The sequence below is a fragment of the Meriones unguiculatus genome, chromosome 1 (genome assembly GCF_030254825.1).
Source record: "Meriones unguiculatus strain TT.TT164.6M chromosome 1, Bangor_MerUng_6.1, whole genome shotgun sequence".
In the NCBI taxonomy this organism is placed as follows: domain Eukaryota; kingdom Metazoa; phylum Chordata; class Mammalia; order Rodentia; family Muridae; genus Meriones; species Meriones unguiculatus.
Window position 1 is genome coordinate 29,073,828 of NC_083349.1, and position 16,378 is coordinate 29,090,205.

General features: G+C 47.0%; 1 protein-coding gene across 1 annotated transcript; it reads right to left on the minus strand.

Annotated features, from left to right (window-relative positions):
• Positions 1 to 320: 320 nt before the first annotated feature.
• Tmem109 (transmembrane protein 109) lies at positions 321 to 9,997 on the minus strand. The gene is made up of 4 exons (XM_021636125.2): positions 9,840 to 9,997; positions 3,833 to 4,077; positions 2,287 to 2,389; positions 321 to 1,837 (listed from the first exon to the last, which is right to left on the minus strand). The coding sequence occupies exons 2-4, from the start codon at positions 4,067 to 4,069 to the stop codon at positions 1,446 to 1,448; spliced, it is 732 nt and encodes a 243-aa protein (XP_021491800.2). The 5' UTR covers positions 4,070 to 4,077; positions 9,840 to 9,997; the 3' UTR covers positions 321 to 1,445.
• Between the last annotated feature and the right edge of the window lie 6,381 nt (positions 9,998 to 16,378).

A 16,378-nucleotide genomic window follows, 5' to 3' on the forward strand; every position in this document is an offset into this window, starting at 1 on the left:
CAAAACAGTGGAACCACAGTGAGAAACTTGTTGCAGTAAATTTCTAAGTCTGGGAGGGAAAGCCAGTCTTTCCAAACTCCCTAGGCCAGCAACATGGCAGCGTCCTGCTACACCCTGAGGGAAGGGGCACCTTCAACCCCAGCACTGTTGCCAGATCTGCAAGTTTTACAAGAGAGGGCATGTCTCCCTCCCGAGTCCTGGAGGGGTGGGTACCAGGTACAGCCTGCCTTACTGAGCCCTGCCTTCTTCCCAGCAGCTTCCTGTTAGAAATGCAGAAGGTTGGGCTGCCCCCACGGAAGAGAGTTTGGCAGCAGACAGACTTCGAGTAAATACATTTTATTCAGAAGAAGATAATAAAATAGCGTGCACTTTATTTAAAACCAACCAAGCACTGATAAAAATATCTATCATTGCAGCCATGATTCCACATCAAATCTCACCAGTAAGAATGGGCATTTATTCTTCACATCTTGTGCTGGACCTGGCACAGGACATCTCCCTCCACCAGGGCCTTAAAGGCCAAGGCCAAGAGCTAGCAAGTGCCCGGGTGGAGAGGGTTAGTGGCAGGCTCCTCCTGGGCTGTGTAGAACACATCAGGGCAAAGCTGTGCTCTTCCCAGCTGCTGGGACACAGCATCTGATCAACAGTTGCTCCTGGATGGCAGAGTAGACAGGAGAACTGCAAGACAGCAGGTCTTCCTGCCTTTTTCAAGGTCCCTGAAATCCCCCAGGGACATTTGACAGGCCTTGCAGGGCCCCAGCAGCAGAGACTTAGCCTTTGCTTTGGCTGCAGGAGTCAGGATTCTGCAAGGAACTGCTCTCACTGAACACAAAGTAGCCACAGAGCACTTTCCTACATTCAGTGTGGCAAAGGGCAATGGAAGGGTGCTGTTGACTCCCGCTAAGGCACTTGTAACAGAACCTAGATGCACAAACCTCTGGGACCCTGTTTCCTCCTCCCTTATCCTCAGGTCTCACAACTCTTGTCCCTCCCCACTGCTGTACAATGAGGAAGAAGACAGTGAGAGCCTTGAGGGCCTTGGGACGGTGGTGTGGTGGGAGTCCAGTAGGAAAAGAGCTGGAGGTGTGGTCAAACAGGAGCTTCAACCTGGGAAGGCCTTTTGTAAGGAAGCCAGGCGGCGGCAGATTAATCATCACGGAGATCAGTGGCAGTGGTGCTGGCTGAGAGCAGAAGCCAGAGCTGAGGCCCCTCCAACCTGCCCTGGGGAGGCAGACTGGGAGCAAAAAGAGCAAGGAGCCATCCCTTGGCTGAGCACCTGCAGAGCACAGGTTCTCTTCTCTCAGCTAGGGGATAGGACAAGGGTAAAGATGTCAAGGGTTCAGACACAAGGCAAGGAAAGGGCAGGGGGCTGCAAGGAGGGCCATGAGACCCAGAAGCAGCTCAGCTCTTTGGTATGGTAAGGGTGTCATTGTGGGACATCCCTGTCAATCTTCCTCCAAACTCCGGGGTGCCTTGGCTGCTCGCCTTTGCCTCCCACGCAGCTCTTCTATCTGGCGCTCCAGCCCTCTCACCTTGGCTTCCAGGTGGGTCCCTGAGCCCCTAGAGCCAGTGAGCCGGCTCAGCAAGGCAAAGACAGTCAGCAAGGCCAGGAGCATCAAGGCCCGGGTGGAGGGGTCGGGCACTGACCTCACCAGGCCCACAAAGCCAGCCACAAAGAGGACAAGCTTCAGACCCCCCAGGATCCTCCCTAGCAAGGCCAAGAGCAAGCCGAGGAGCAGGGACAGCAGCCAGTAGATGACTAGGGCTGCTGCTCCCCAGAGTAGAAGGGTCTGGACTTGGCTAGGGCTGAGCTTCAAGCTCTGGGTGAGTTGTTCACCTGAAAGGGAAAAGGACAGAGTCAGCAATCTAGACATGTGATGAAGGCAAAGAGGGGCAAGAAATGGTTAAGCGGGAGGGACCAACAGCCTTACAAAGGCATAGCCCGTTCTTACAGGCTTAGGGTTTAAACCCCAGCCTCTTGGCTATGGGACTCTTGGAAGACTACTTCCCTTGTGGAGATGGAGTTTTATTTATTATATGAGAACAGTGTGCCTGCCTCCATGGGCTGTGCTAATAACCAAAGAGGAGATATTATGCCCTTGCAAGATGTCCAACACAAGTAAATCCCTGCTACAGTGGTAAGAATTCATAAACACTCCCTCCCCCCCATGCACTGTACCTCTGGGGACATCTGCAAACAGCTGAGGGAGTCTAGCCCCATGCAGATAAACTCTCATCAATAGCAGGTCAGGCACAGCCCTGGTTATATCACTCTCTACCACTCACCATCCAGCCCCAGGGCACTCAGCAACTGGGCAGCAATCCCAGACAGGGCAAAGCAGGCCACAGAGATGGCTGAGGAGATGGCCCACATCACCTGCAACAGAGTCTGCGAAAAAGACAAATCCATCATGAATGAGGCCCTTCTCCTCCTGCCTGGTCCTCACAGTCTGGACAATACTTCAGGGAAATTTCTGACCTGTTTCTTCCCCAGTGGAGATGGGTCTGGGTAGAAAGTCCATGGACTCTGAGTCCAGAGAGGGGCTCCCCTGTCATGTCTCCTCCCTGACACAGAATCCAGGACGTCTGAGACAGACGTCAGTTGGTCATCTGACCTGCCTTCGAGGTAGCAGGAGGTACACTTGTGAGTGCGTGGGGACATCACCATATCCCTATGGTAGCCACCCTATGAAACTGGAGGCCTCCAGGCCTCCGAGGGAATCATGAAGGTGCGTGTCCACGCAGGGCTGGGATGTGAGAGAAAAGCAATCAGTCAACTATACTACATTATGGATTTGTGTGTGTCTGCATATGTACCCACAAAGGCCCACATGGAGACTGGAGGCTGAAATCAGGATACCTTCCTCAAGTCTTCACTTGCTTTTTTTTTTTAAAAAAAAAAAAAAGATTTTATTTTTATTTATGTGTGTTTTTTGTATGTGTATGAATATGAATATGTGGGGGCTGGGGTGTAACCAAGGAAGCCAGAAGAGGGTGTTGGGTCCCCTGGAGCTGGAGTTACAATCAGTTATGTACCACCTGTGGGTGCTGAGAACCAAACTTAGGTCCTCTGCAAGAGCAACAAGTGCTGAGCTGCCTCTGAAGCCTCTCTTTTTGGAGAAAGGGTCTTTTACTGAGCCTGGAGCTCTGGTTTCTGCTGGGCTGACTGGCCAGCAAGCTCCCGTATCTGCCTGTGTCGGTGCACCCCACTTAGCCCTGTTGGAGTTTACAGACATGCACACCGTGCCCAGTTTTCACATATGTTCTGAGGATCTGAACTCATGTCTACACACTTGCATAGTATGTGCTTGACCCACTGAGCCATCTTCCCAGCCCTATCCTGTGGCTTTTATAAACCATTGGCTCGGCATTTTGGTATGAACTATCAGAAGGATGGGACACTGTAATAGAAAAGGTGCTGGATGGAAGAGACAACCCTGCCAAAGGACCTTCATGAGCCCCACATCACTTTCACAGGTGAAGACTTAAATTCAGATCCTGTGCCCTGCTAGTTCAAGATGCGAGGTCTGACACAGATCAAGCCAGATGTTACTGGAAGCCACTAACATGAGTTTGTAAGGGTAGCTCATTTTGAAGCCTTTCTGGCCAAATGGGCAAAGGCTGGAAAAAGACGGGGCGGTGCGAAAAGGCCAGATGGCAAGAATCAAACAACCAACCAGCAAGAGGCAGGACTGCCAGGCTGTGTTTGTAGAAGGTGGGGATCTCTCTGCAGCAGAGACTAGGACAGAGAGGGTGTGGTGGCAAGGTGAGGTGGCATTAACAGTCTCCTTCTCTTTCTGCAAACAGCTACTGCAGGCACAGACTTCCTTACCTCTGAAATCACGTGCATGGTCTCTGGCCCCAGCCAGGTATCCAGAGTCTCCTTTATAGATCGGCCAATCTGGGTCAAAATATCAGCTGAGGCCTCTCTCTTCTGCTGGCCAGGGGTGACAAAGTCTCGATGGGACTGAGATGATGCTGAGTGGACGAGGAGAAGAGCCACTAGGACCATTAGGATGGCTTTGAACAGACGCCTGCCCCATGATGGACTGCTGTCTGAGTCTACCATGTTTGTGTCTGTCAAGAAAGGGACATAGGGTAAGCAGTGAGCCAGACCTGATGGACACTTTCACTCTCCCAGCTCATCTGTCAGACCCCTTCTCCACCCCCGGCCCATAGCAAGCATCCCAGACAAACCTAAAAAGGGCTGTTTGGCATAAAAAGGTAAACCACGACTTTTGATTTAAGCTGGTCACAATCATCTGATTCACAGCTTCCTCTTCTGTATTCTGCACCAGATCAATACACCAGCAAGTACTATTCCATGCCTTCCCATGGCCAAGATCTTACTGTAACCTGCTCCTCCAGTTCTGAAACCTGAAGGCCTGTCTCAACATTTTAGGCACCATGGACATGAATGAATTATAAGTCTCTAAAGGCTTCATCCCAAGAAGCTTATAATGTACTTAAGCCAAAGCTGATAGGAAAAAGTAACTTAAAAATAGCACACAAGTAGGATTACAATATATACCAATGTAAAATAAAGCACTCTGTTGACAGAGATACAAGAATGACTGCATTTGCAACAGTATCTCTGCGGGGCCATTATGAAAGACGGTTTCTCTCCCCACCCCTGAGGGAACAGAGGTGCAGAGAAGCACTTGTGCAAGATCCTGGGCTTAGAGGATTTCAACCCAATCCTCTGCTTCCAAATCCTACCCTTGCTAGGGGTCAGAGTATTCATGGGATATCAAATGGGGCTGCTCAGTGACATTACCTGGGAGTGGCACAAAGTGCCAATGTCCAAGCACACTGGTTCTGATGGCACTGTCTCTGTGTGACCTGGTCTTGGACACGAGCATCTCAATGATTCTACCATCCAAAGTAGAGAACCATTCTTTAAGGCCAAACTGTCTCCCCTCTACTGTCACTCAACAGTCAGAAGATCTCTGTGACTACCTATGTGGTTTGTTCTGTTCTTATCCTTGGCAAGCAAGTGATCCCTTCTACTCTGGACATCTTATCATTGAGCTTGGCCCTAGTACTTAACGACCCAGAAGCTGCATCACATTCCTTTACCTATTTGGAAGTGGGAACTTGAGGCCATTTTGTGTCAATGGTTATAATACAGTGTACACACGCAGACATACACACACACACATGTACACGCACTGCAGCGGTCTGGTTTTCATCCACCCTTCCTGGCTCAGAGCTCGCACATCTCATATAATTTAATACACAGAAAGAACAAAAAGGCTACCTTTTATCAACGTAATTAGTCTTTTAGCCTGGCTTCCTATAACATCTTCAGAGAATGAAGGGTGAAAGACAGCCCTTTCCAACGCACCTTTTATGATAATAAGACCATTTTTAGAGCCCTCCCCAGATAACCACAGGATTAGAAGGGTAATTACATTTCATCTCCAACCTCTGAGGAGGAAGGGTGGCTAACAACTGAGTTGATTCCTATCACCAGTAATTTGGCTGGTCACACCTATACAATGTGACCATTTTTTAAAGGGTTATCCTTTCCAAGGTAATTCCCACTCTTTTGCCCCCCACTACAGTACTAACCTCTAGAAAGAAGCTGTATCATATACTTAAAATGTTAACTGCTGCTGGGGGCAGGTAGCTCAGTGACAGATGGCTAGCTTAGCATTTGCATAGCCTTAGGTTCAATCCTTAAAACAACAGACAGACTGATCAACTGCTAGATATTCTGCTTTTGTTTGTTTGTCAGTTCTAGACAAGGTTTCTCCATGTAGCAGTGACTGTCCTGGAATTTACTCTACAGGCCAGGCTGGCCTTGAACCCAGAGATTCGCCTGCCTCTGCCTCCCAAATGCGTGCGCGCGCGCGCACACACAGACAAACATGCACTATGTCAAACCACTGACAGGATAACGTGAACTTTCTACTTCTAAAATATGCAAAGGGTTAAGGAAGAGCCCTTAAGGAAAAAATATCATGAGTTAAAAAGCAAACATCAGGACTGGTCTTGTGTGCATTACTTATCTTAATCTCACAGGTACTTATCAGGTAGGCACTGTTATCCCCTAATGATTTCATCATCAGGGAATAGGCAGTATGGGGGAAAACCAAGTTGTGAATTCAGGTGTATCTACTGCGCACCCCATCTTTGTCCACAGCCACTTTCCTGTACTGTGTTCAATTTAGGAGTTACTTATAAAGTCATATAATGGAGTATCCATAAGCTAAAACACACTTGGCATTTACCAACGATCTCAGAGAACTACGGTGAAAATTTACCCAAGCACTTTGTGCTTTGTGCTCTGATCTCGTCTGTAACAGGATGCCATAGACGAGTTAAGACTCAGCAAGCACTGACTTATTGAAGCAGGTGATGCTCGGGCAAGGAGAATATTTTCAGGCCCATCTTCTTTTTTTTGCCACTCTTCTGGAGTAATGTCAAAAGGCTGTAGCAAATCCTGTTCTCCCTCGGGCTACAAAAGGCACCTGCAGCTCCAGAGAGTGTCTGTGGTTCAGGGCTGATGAGTGGAGGCTGAGACAAGCCTCTAAGGTGGAGGAGAGGACAGGTTTTGGAGTGTTTGTGGTTACCAAGGTACTGGGAGAGTTGGCCACAAATCTAGAGCCATCTGGATAGCAAAGAGGGAAAAGAAATATGTTCCCATTTAGGCAGAGAAGGCTCAAGAAAAAAAAAAAAAAAGGCTTCTAAAAATACTACATTTGGGGTAGCTTCTGTACCAGAAACAGCTGGCAGACCTGACAGAGCCTCCCAGGGCCTGTAAGGTCAAGTGGAGTTGCAAGACACACACAGTTCAAGAGGAAGAACCCGAGGCTGGGAAAGCCTTCAACTCCTTGGCACAAATCAAGAGCCAGATGGTTCCTGCCTACCACTGATGGGAGTTGTGGAAAACGTGGGTTAGTTCCGAAGCTATCTGTTTTATGATCATGATGAGGCCCTAAAGAGCAGGGTTGCTATCCTGGGCTGGATCCTATATCCAAGGACCTCCAACAGGAGGAATCAGGTGTCGTCTCTTCCCTACCAGAAGGTCAGAGTGATGTGAGCTGCAACTCCCACGGAAGCCTGCTGTTTCTCTGTGCCAGCTTCAGGTTGGAGTAGCCATCTGCCCCAGCCCAGGGGACCTTGAACTGAAGCTTCCACAGTGAGGCCAGTGTTGTTCTGCCAGGTGACCTGAAGTGTGCCAGGAACTGAATCTCACAGGATCCTGGAGAACACTGGTCCTCTAAGAGGTAGTCAGTGACAAACTGCCTTTTTCATCTTTCTTTTCCTTTTCTTCTCTCTCTCGCCCCCTTCCTCTTTCGTTGTTTGGGCGAAGCCCAGGCAATATGAATCTGACCCACCACCATCAGGCTTCCTCATGCCTCATTAACAACTTTACAGTTTTGCTGCTGTTTAAGCCAGGGCCCAATATTGCCTGGGGTGATGACTTTGAACTCCTGACCTCCTGCTTTCACCTCCCAAACACTGAGTTAACAGGTGTGTGCCACCTGTATGTTGCACTGAGGACTGAACCCAGGGCTTTGTATATAAAGGCAAGCACTCTACCAACTGAAGTACATACCAGCCCTCATCAAATTATTTATGCAGAAAGATGCTATAGTCACTACAAGACAAACAGCCCTGGCCTCATGAAAGATGGAAGCATGTCTGAAACTTTTTTTGCTTCTCCAAATAGAAGGTACTCAATAATAAGCAGTAATATGTTTACATTATCAAATTTTTGTAGTGATTTATAATTTACAGAGTGCTTACTGCCTACCTACCTCATTTAATTCTATGACAGTGTGTGTGTGTGTGCGTGTGTGTGTAACTGGAAATCAAACTCAGGACTATCAGGTAGGCAAGCACTTTACCACTGAGTTACAAAACAAAAAAACAGTGTGTAAGTGTGCATGTGTGGAAGCCAAAGACAAACCTGAACAAGTTGGTTCTCTCCTTCCACCATGTGGGTCTCAGGGATCAAACTCAGTTCATCAGGCTTAGTGGCAGGTGCCTTTCCCCATGGTGCATCTCACCAGCCCTAATCATCTTTGTTTTCCCCTGGTTATCTTTATAGTTATCATTACACCCCCTTTTGTTTAGAGTAGAAGTGGGGCTGGATCCCTAAGCTCAGGAGCACAGGCTTGTTCTTTTGCTTGTCCCACACTTCCACACTGCCTTGATAACACCTGCTCTCTGCCCTCGGGAACATACAGTTGCACCTACTACCATCAAGCTCAAAACAGAAGATACCCAAGCCTCCCAAGAAAAGCCCTCATAGTACCAGGTGACCCCCCCCTGCTGAGTTTATGCACCAAGAAGTTAAGAGGGAACTCCCAAAGACAGCAATGGGACTGGCCACTCCTGCTCAAACAGCTGCAATTCAGCTCGGGCAGGGAAAGTCTGAGCCGGGGAAACTGCTTTACTTACTATGTTGGTGAGAAGTCGCTATATGTTCAGCTGTGGTTGGCTCTGCCAGGGTAGGGTGGGGCTGTCCACACTCCCCCCTAAGTCAGCACTCCTTCCTCTTCTTTTTTCTTCTCACACTCATAAATCACTACAGGGGCAGGAACTAACTTGGTGCCCTCTGCTGGCCCCAACTGTCCCTTCTGTGGCTCAGCGGTCCTCAACTCTGCATTGCCCATCTGGACAGCCTGCACAGCCTGTTAAACAAGGATGTATGCCCCACCCAGGCAACCCACTCAGACTCTCCCAGGGAGGAGCTCAGCCTTTTTGTTTTGTTTGTAAAGCTCCCCAGGATTCCTGAGGCACCATCAGACAGCGGTTGCAGAGGTCAGGAACCCTGAGAAAAGTCTACTTTAAGAAAAGCTTCCCAAGAGCTCTCTGTACAAAGAACACACGCTCAATTCTATCACCAATTAGCGGCCACTACCTTTGCACCTGTTACTTAACCTATCCGAGTTCCAATCTCCTCAAAAGTAAATCCTGTTGGAACTGGGTTAAGAGTTACTTCGAGAAGCTACGTCATTTGTGCAAGCACTGTGTTCACAGTTTGTCCCATAGCCTCCCAGCAACTCTCAGTGTAACTTGACATTAACTTTTCTTGGTACCCCCAGCACCTAGCCCAGGATGACTAACAAGTGCTTGCTAAATGAATATCAGAAGGCTTGCCAAGAAGCCACAGTGTAAGACATAAAGACATGGGGAGGTGGGGGAGAGAGGTTATTTGAATACTCGATCCAAATATAATACAGCCACATGAGAAGCACAGCTGAAGTGGAAGGGCCTAAACGTGGCGAAGTCACCACTAAGGGAGAATGAAGTCAGCGTTCCGGCAGGTCGGAAGCAGCCCTAGCTAAACCCCTGACAGCTGTTACCCAGCAACTGTTTGGGGGGCAGGGTGACTGCAAAGGGGGCAGCCTTGCCGCTCCCTTCCCAAGGCCTAGACTGTAGGCTACAGGGTGTCAGTAGCGTGTGCTATTTCGAACAGCACATCCCCTGCCAAGAGCTCCACAGTGGCGTCGCGAAAGGCCCGTGAGGTCGGGGTACCCAGAGGGGAGCTCCAACTGGGGTGGCAGGAGGCTGGACCATGGCGCTGGGGAAGGTGTGCGGCTCAGCACTGGCCTCATCCCCAAATCTGGCAGCTGCTTCCTCCACCGGACCTCGGAACTCGAACCCGCGTCTTCCGGGAAACACTCCCTTCCTGGGTTACCTAGTAACAATGCCCCCGGTTGCATAGCAACGAAGGATCCGGGTTCCAGGCTGGCTAAGTCCCACGCTCCAAGTTCGACCCTCCCCACCCGGGCTCACAGGCCTCGCGGCTCCGCCCTGCGAACACATGCAAATCTGTCCCTTAAGTTGTGTCCACAGCCTGGATTTCGGCTCGCACTCACCCTGCTCCGGCCACCGCTATCCTTCACGTGCGACTTCGCTAGAAAACGCGCCACCAAACCGGCGCCTTAACTCCCGGGGTGTTGGTTTATACTCTGCGCATGCGCGGGGCGGCTTCGCAGGGACACTGACCGACCTCCCTGCTGCGGGAGCGGGTACCGTGGACGCATGCGCCTTGCTCGCTCCGCTACGGTTTGTGTTTTCCAAGAGAAGAATGGCATCGGAAATTGGAGCTGGAACGGAAGCTAAGCCTTTAGCAGGAAAGGGGAAGGAAAAAAACTCAGTCGAGGCTGTGGCGTGGGTAGGGTCGGTGTTTGGACTGCGGGATTAGGGGCTGATCGGAGTCTGCAACGCATTTAGGACCACAAAATTCCCCAACTACGGATGCCGCTCTTGCGGCATCGCGGGAAGTGTAGTTCTCAGGCTGGGCGCAGGCGAGCACCTAGAGGGTTGAAAAGACCCTTTAGCGCTAAAAAGGCACAAAAGGAGAGAGGAGGGGGAAAAAAAGGTTTTAGTGGACACATTTAGTGCATGGGAGAGAGCAAAACCTCATCCCCCAGCTGTGAAGGTGATACCCAAGGCTTTATGTAGAACTGTAGAAATGCGAGAAACAACCCCCCCCCAGCCTTTTTTTTTTTTTTTTAGAACCACTGAGGTAGCTTTGTGGGTGAGGTAGATGCAGAGAGATTAACATTTTTAAATTACATGTATTTATTTATTCTGTGTATGTGTTTGGGTGTGCGCGCCACAGCACTCTTATGGAGATAAAAGGACAACTTGCAGGAGGTTGAATTCAGGTTGTCTACGAGCTGCGCCATCTCATCTGCCCGAAAATTGTTGTTATTGTTTTTAATCTTCATCACTCTGGCTGCCATAAGACTGCCCCCATTAATTGTTAAAATTCCTTCCTCAGAAACTAATTTTGCCCCAGCCCCTCCTTGATTCAGCCTTCCAATTCTGCTTTCGCCCCAATCTGTCCCCTCATGAAATTGTTTCTCCTTCGGATATTTCTCAGATGTGTCCATCTTCATCTGCATCTTTGGTTGCTTCCTGCTTCTCAACTGGGAGCCTTCCTTCCAGAATCGGTACTAGTAGAATCCTCATTCTGGAGCCTTCTAATAATTGTAACTTGACATTTGCCTGTGAAATTTCTTCTCCCAATTTCAGTGTGCCTCAATAGAAAAGATCTGGAGGGTGGTGGGATGGGAATGGTGTTTCTGGGTTCTTTCCAGCCTTGGTTTTAGGTTGCAAGTACCTTTTGGGAAATTAACATAGAGACAAACATTGGACAGAAAAATGAAAATGTATGGGAACATGGGAAGGGAAAGGAGGCCCTCATTCTGGAGTCTGTTTAAAGCCTCCCACTAGCTGAGAATTAACATTCCAACACAATTAACTAGTTAAGGCCTTTCTCCCCAGCTGTAAACCTACAAGTTTCTAGGAATTTCATAGAAATTCTCATTTACAGTAAGAAAGACATATCCTAGCCTTTCCCCCACTATGCAACCCTAGTGGCTCAATGGTTATATTTTACTAGATTATACTCCTGACACAGTCACATCTGGAGCCCCCCTATAATATCACTTACCAGAAAGAGAGAAAAGGATGAAAACAATTCTTAGCAACCCTTTAAGATATAACTTGAAAGCCACCAGAATGTTTTATATGGGCTAATGCTATGACACTGAATTGTGACTCTGTCTTGAGAATGTTATGTAAACACTTGGTTATTTCTTATTCTTTTGGTGTCTTGCTTAATTCACATTCCTAAAAATATGTATCAAAGTATCTTTAATAAACTTTAACTCTGCTTCATACTGGTTAGCCTTAAATTTTTTTTTTAGGGGGGCAGAGGCCTCTTTGTGTAGGACAGGGTTTGTTTGTGTAGCCTTGGCTGTCTTGGAACTAGCTCTGTAGACCAGGCTAGCCTTGAGCTTGCAGAGATCCCCCTGCCTCTGCCTCTGCCTCTGGAGTTCTGGGATTAAAGGTGTACACTCCCACTGCTCAGCTAGCCTTAAATTCTTTTCTATGTTGAAAAAGGATCAAGTTTTACCTAAAACAAGACCCCTATTAAAAAAGATGAAGTTGGAGAGAAGACTTAGTGATTAAGAACACTGGCTGCCCTCCCAGAAAACCCTGGTTCAATTCCTAGCATCCATATGGTAGCTCACGACTGTCTGTAACTGCAGTTCCCTGAGATCCAACACCTTCATACAGACATATGTGTAGGCAAAACACCAATGCACATAAATAAACAGATAAATTAAAAAAATGTATTTTTAAAAAATCACTAAAAGATTAAAGGAACTTCTCAAGCTTTTATGGGTGCCAATGTGGAGCTATCTGTAAGTCCCTGCCACCACTGACACAGGGAAAGAAAACAAGTTCGTCTAATCCTCACTGTGAGCTTTTTTTGACACTGACAGCATGTTCAGGCACTCTGACATCTTACCTAATCCTCTGCTCTGCTCTTAGTCCACACTCACGGTTAACGAATCTCCTAAGAAACAGAGATGCTTTGGGGATTTTTGCCAGTGTGCTCCCATATCTCCTAAGCAGCAGCAGCTCTTGCTTTAGAGGTGCAAGTTGGAGGAACAAGGAATAGAATTTTCTTTTCACAGATTCACAGAACCTTATGCCATACCTTCTTTTGTTTATTTCAAAACCAGACATCCTTGTTGGAATTCAGGAAAAAGGCTCACCAAAGTGTGGCACTTTGGCATATGTTCTAGTTTTGGCTTTTATTGCTGTGAGAAACACCAGGGCCAAAAACAACGTACAAGAGTGTATTTGCTCCTGTGCCCCAATCACATTCCATCACTCAGGGAAGTCAGGGCAGGAACTCAAAGCAGGAACATGCAAGCAGGAACTAAAACAGAGGCCATGGGGAAATGCTGCTTACTGGCTTGCCCCTATGCCTCAGCCTGCTTGCTTTCTTACACAATCCAGAACCACCAGCCCATGGCATGGCCCACAGTGGACTGGGCCCTCATATCTCTATCATAAATTAAGAAAATGTCCCATCGATTTGCCTGAAGGACAATATGATAGAGGCATTTTCTCTGTCGAAGTTCTCTCTTCCCAGATGACCCTAACTTATATCAAGTTGGCCAAAACTCAGCAACAACTAATGAGCCAGTATGACACACTGAACTACAGATTATGAAAGCAGCCTCAGAACTAATGTCTCTCTGATCACCAGGCCCTCCTGTCTCTTGTTTCCTTTACCTGCTCCCAAGTGTGGGCAGAAACTTTCTCTAAAGTACCCTATTGGCCTAAAGATAGTCATCCCCATAAAGGAATCATGTTGTCGTGAGTCCCTTGCCTGGAAATCCAATCAGCCTGGGAAGATTCCCTCACAAGAAAAAAGATATATTGTCATTTTAACTCTCTCCCTCTCCTGCTCTCTCTTTCATGTTTTATTGAGATAAGATTTCATAGCACCTCAACTCACTGTATAGCTGAGGATGATCTTGAACTTGTCCTACTTTTCTCCATAGCACTGAGATTAGAGGTGTTTACTTGCATGCCTGCTTCAGTGCTGAGGTGGAGCCTGGGGCTTCATGCACACCAGGTGAGCCCTTTACTAGCTGTAGCTATGTCTTCAGTCCACAACTGCTTACACTTCTGAAGCATCCTCAGAGGCAACTTTTATTGCCTGAGAGAATGTGTGTGTACAGGAATTGAACACCATGGCCTTAGCAAGTCAGTTAAGTGTTCTACCTTCTGCCTCTGAGATACTTCCCCAACCCCCACGCTCCATGACTTATTTCAAGTTCATTCTCTCCTTCTTTCTCATCACTTGGCACCACTCCATATCCAGAATCTCCAAGCCCTCACTCCCTTATTAGGATACTAGCAAAGCCTTATTTACCTGGCCCTTTTCTGTTATTATTTTTTTTTTTTTGTGGAACTCTGGCATACACACACACACAGACACACACACATGCTTTGCTTCTATTTATCTATCATAATCTTATTTCGTAGACTGAAGAGTTAAGACTTAAGAGGGTAAAAAGTTTTTCTTTCCTTTATACCCTGAATCCTTTCCATTCTTGGAGGAACCAGCCTCCAAGGCAAGAGGCTCCCTTTCCCCTGATATCTGGAAATTCCCCCACTTACATCATAGCTATAAGCTCCCTAGAATAGACCCACTTGTGATGTTGCTTATGTGATATCACCAATTTGTAATACAATATCTATGAGGTACATAGTACCAATAATTAATCACCAGGTGTCATGGTCTGTTTTATGTTGCTGTAGCAGAACAGCAGAGGCTATTTATAAAACAGCAAAGGTTTATTGAGCTAATGTCTTTGGAGGCTAGAAAGTTCAAGCAACTGAAGAGTGCTGCAACATATAACACGACAGAGAGAACCACATGGCAACTCAAAGCAAGTGTGCCAAACAGCAAAGTGTTCGTGTGCGTGTGCGTGTGCGTGTGTGTGTGTGTGTGTGTGTGTACCACAGTAAACATGTGGAAGTCAGAAGTCAACTTTGTGGAATTATTTCTTCTCCCCCACTTTATGTGGGATCTGGGGATTGAACTTGGGTCATCAGGCTTGAACAGCTGACGAGTTTCCCTTGCTGAGCCATCTGGCTGGCCCTATTTTATTTTATTATTTTATTTTTGTAGTGCTAGAGAAAAAATCCAGAGTCTTGCACTAACTAAGAAAAGCACTCAGCCACTGAACTCTATCCCCAGCTCTACAAAACAAGTTTTTATAACAAAGCCACTCATTTAATACCTTATTAACCCTGTAATCTATGCTGTCAGAACCCTCACCACCCAGTCACTTCCCAAAGGTCCCCTCTCTCAACACTGCTGAATTGAATGCCAAATTTCCAATGTGCCAGGTCTCTTTTCTTTTATTCCACTTCTTGTGTAGCTTTTTCTGGGGAGATAGCCAAAGGAAAAAACCCTAAGCCTAGCTTGGTGAAGCAGTACATTTGTAGGTGTCACTTACAGGCCCCGTGGTGACTCTAAGTCAATTGAGTGACTAAAAAGCCTGCTCTAGCATTAGGGAGAACTTACAAAAAGCCGCTGACCAATTTAGAGGCAGTTCCACTAAGAATCCTTTCTCTCCCTCTTTTATAACACCCAGGAAGGGCTTTGAAAATCTTGTAACCTTCTGAATTTGCTGAGCCTGGTACTTGTGGCTAGTTTCTTGAGTCCTAGGAGCCTTCCTCCCCCTTCCTACCTCCTCCGTTTTGAGGGAATGTTTCAATTCAGAGAATAGATACACAATACTATTCCATTCCAAACTATATAGTATGAATCTTCCAGAGGAAATTTCTGCAGATATGGTTATCAGTTGATAGCTTGCTTAAAATGCAATCAAATGCTACTTTGTTGCCAGCCCAATCTAGCCTAATCACCTTGGGTTAAGGAGCCCCACCTAGGCTGATTTACTTCCTACCATACATACAAAATACTTCAGATACCCAGCCTGTCAGGCAACCTGCCATTCAATAAACAATAGTAACAATGTCCCTGGCCCAGAGCCAGGCACTGCTCTTAGACTCTTGAGAACTGGTAGAGAGTAGTACAACCTAGTAGAGGGCCCAGATACCAGAGGACTTAAAAAAATTAATTAAAACAACATGGAGAATTAATTTAAATTAATTAGTGGGTTGGAGAATTTAAAAATTGTCAAGAAAGAGTCTGCATAGCGGTCAATACTTAAGATGAGGCTGAGGTTTGCATTGGAGGGTTTAGCCAGGGAGGAGAAATGGGGAAGAACTTGATGAAAGTCGTCGACCTAAACATTTTGAGCCACCACCTGCAGGTATACTGAGGCCCCTAAAGGTCCAATGTGGTTGAGAAGAAGGCAGGGTGAGGCTGTGGAGGAGGCTGGCCCATCAGAAATATGTGGTCTAACACTTGTTCCTTATTTAAGTCTCAGCAAAAATGTCACCACCCTGTGGGCTGCTGAGATGGCTCACTGGGGAGAGGAACTTCCTGCCAATTCTGACAGCCTGACTTCAATCCCAACGACCAACATGGTAGGAGTGAACCAATGCTGCCAAGTTCTTCTTTGACCTCTACACATACACATACACATACACATACACACTGAATTTTAAGGGTTAAAAAGAACCATCATACCTTTTGCATACCCTCCCTAAGGTAGTCACCCCAGGACTTTCTTCCCAGCCTACTCTGATTTATTTTGTATTTAGAGCACCCACCTCTTCCTGGAAACTTTCTCTCTCTCTCTCTCTTTCTTTCTTTCTTTTTTGGTTTATGTGCCCACTGTCCCATAGACTGTAATCTTACATCAGCATTTCTTTCTTCATCTCATTTCTGCCTCTTAGACCAATTAGATTGCTTAGATATTTACATTGGCTTTATTTTGTGATTCTAGAATTGGGCAACACTTCTTTCTGTGAGCCAGAATGTAATTTCATAGACAGAAAAGAACTTAAGGAAGCAGAAGTGAGTCAAACAAAAAGGGTTGAGCATCTGTTTTCCTTGTAAGACGGGGAGAGGAAGAGGGAACCACAGAGAGCTAACTGGTTACTATATCAGATTACTCCA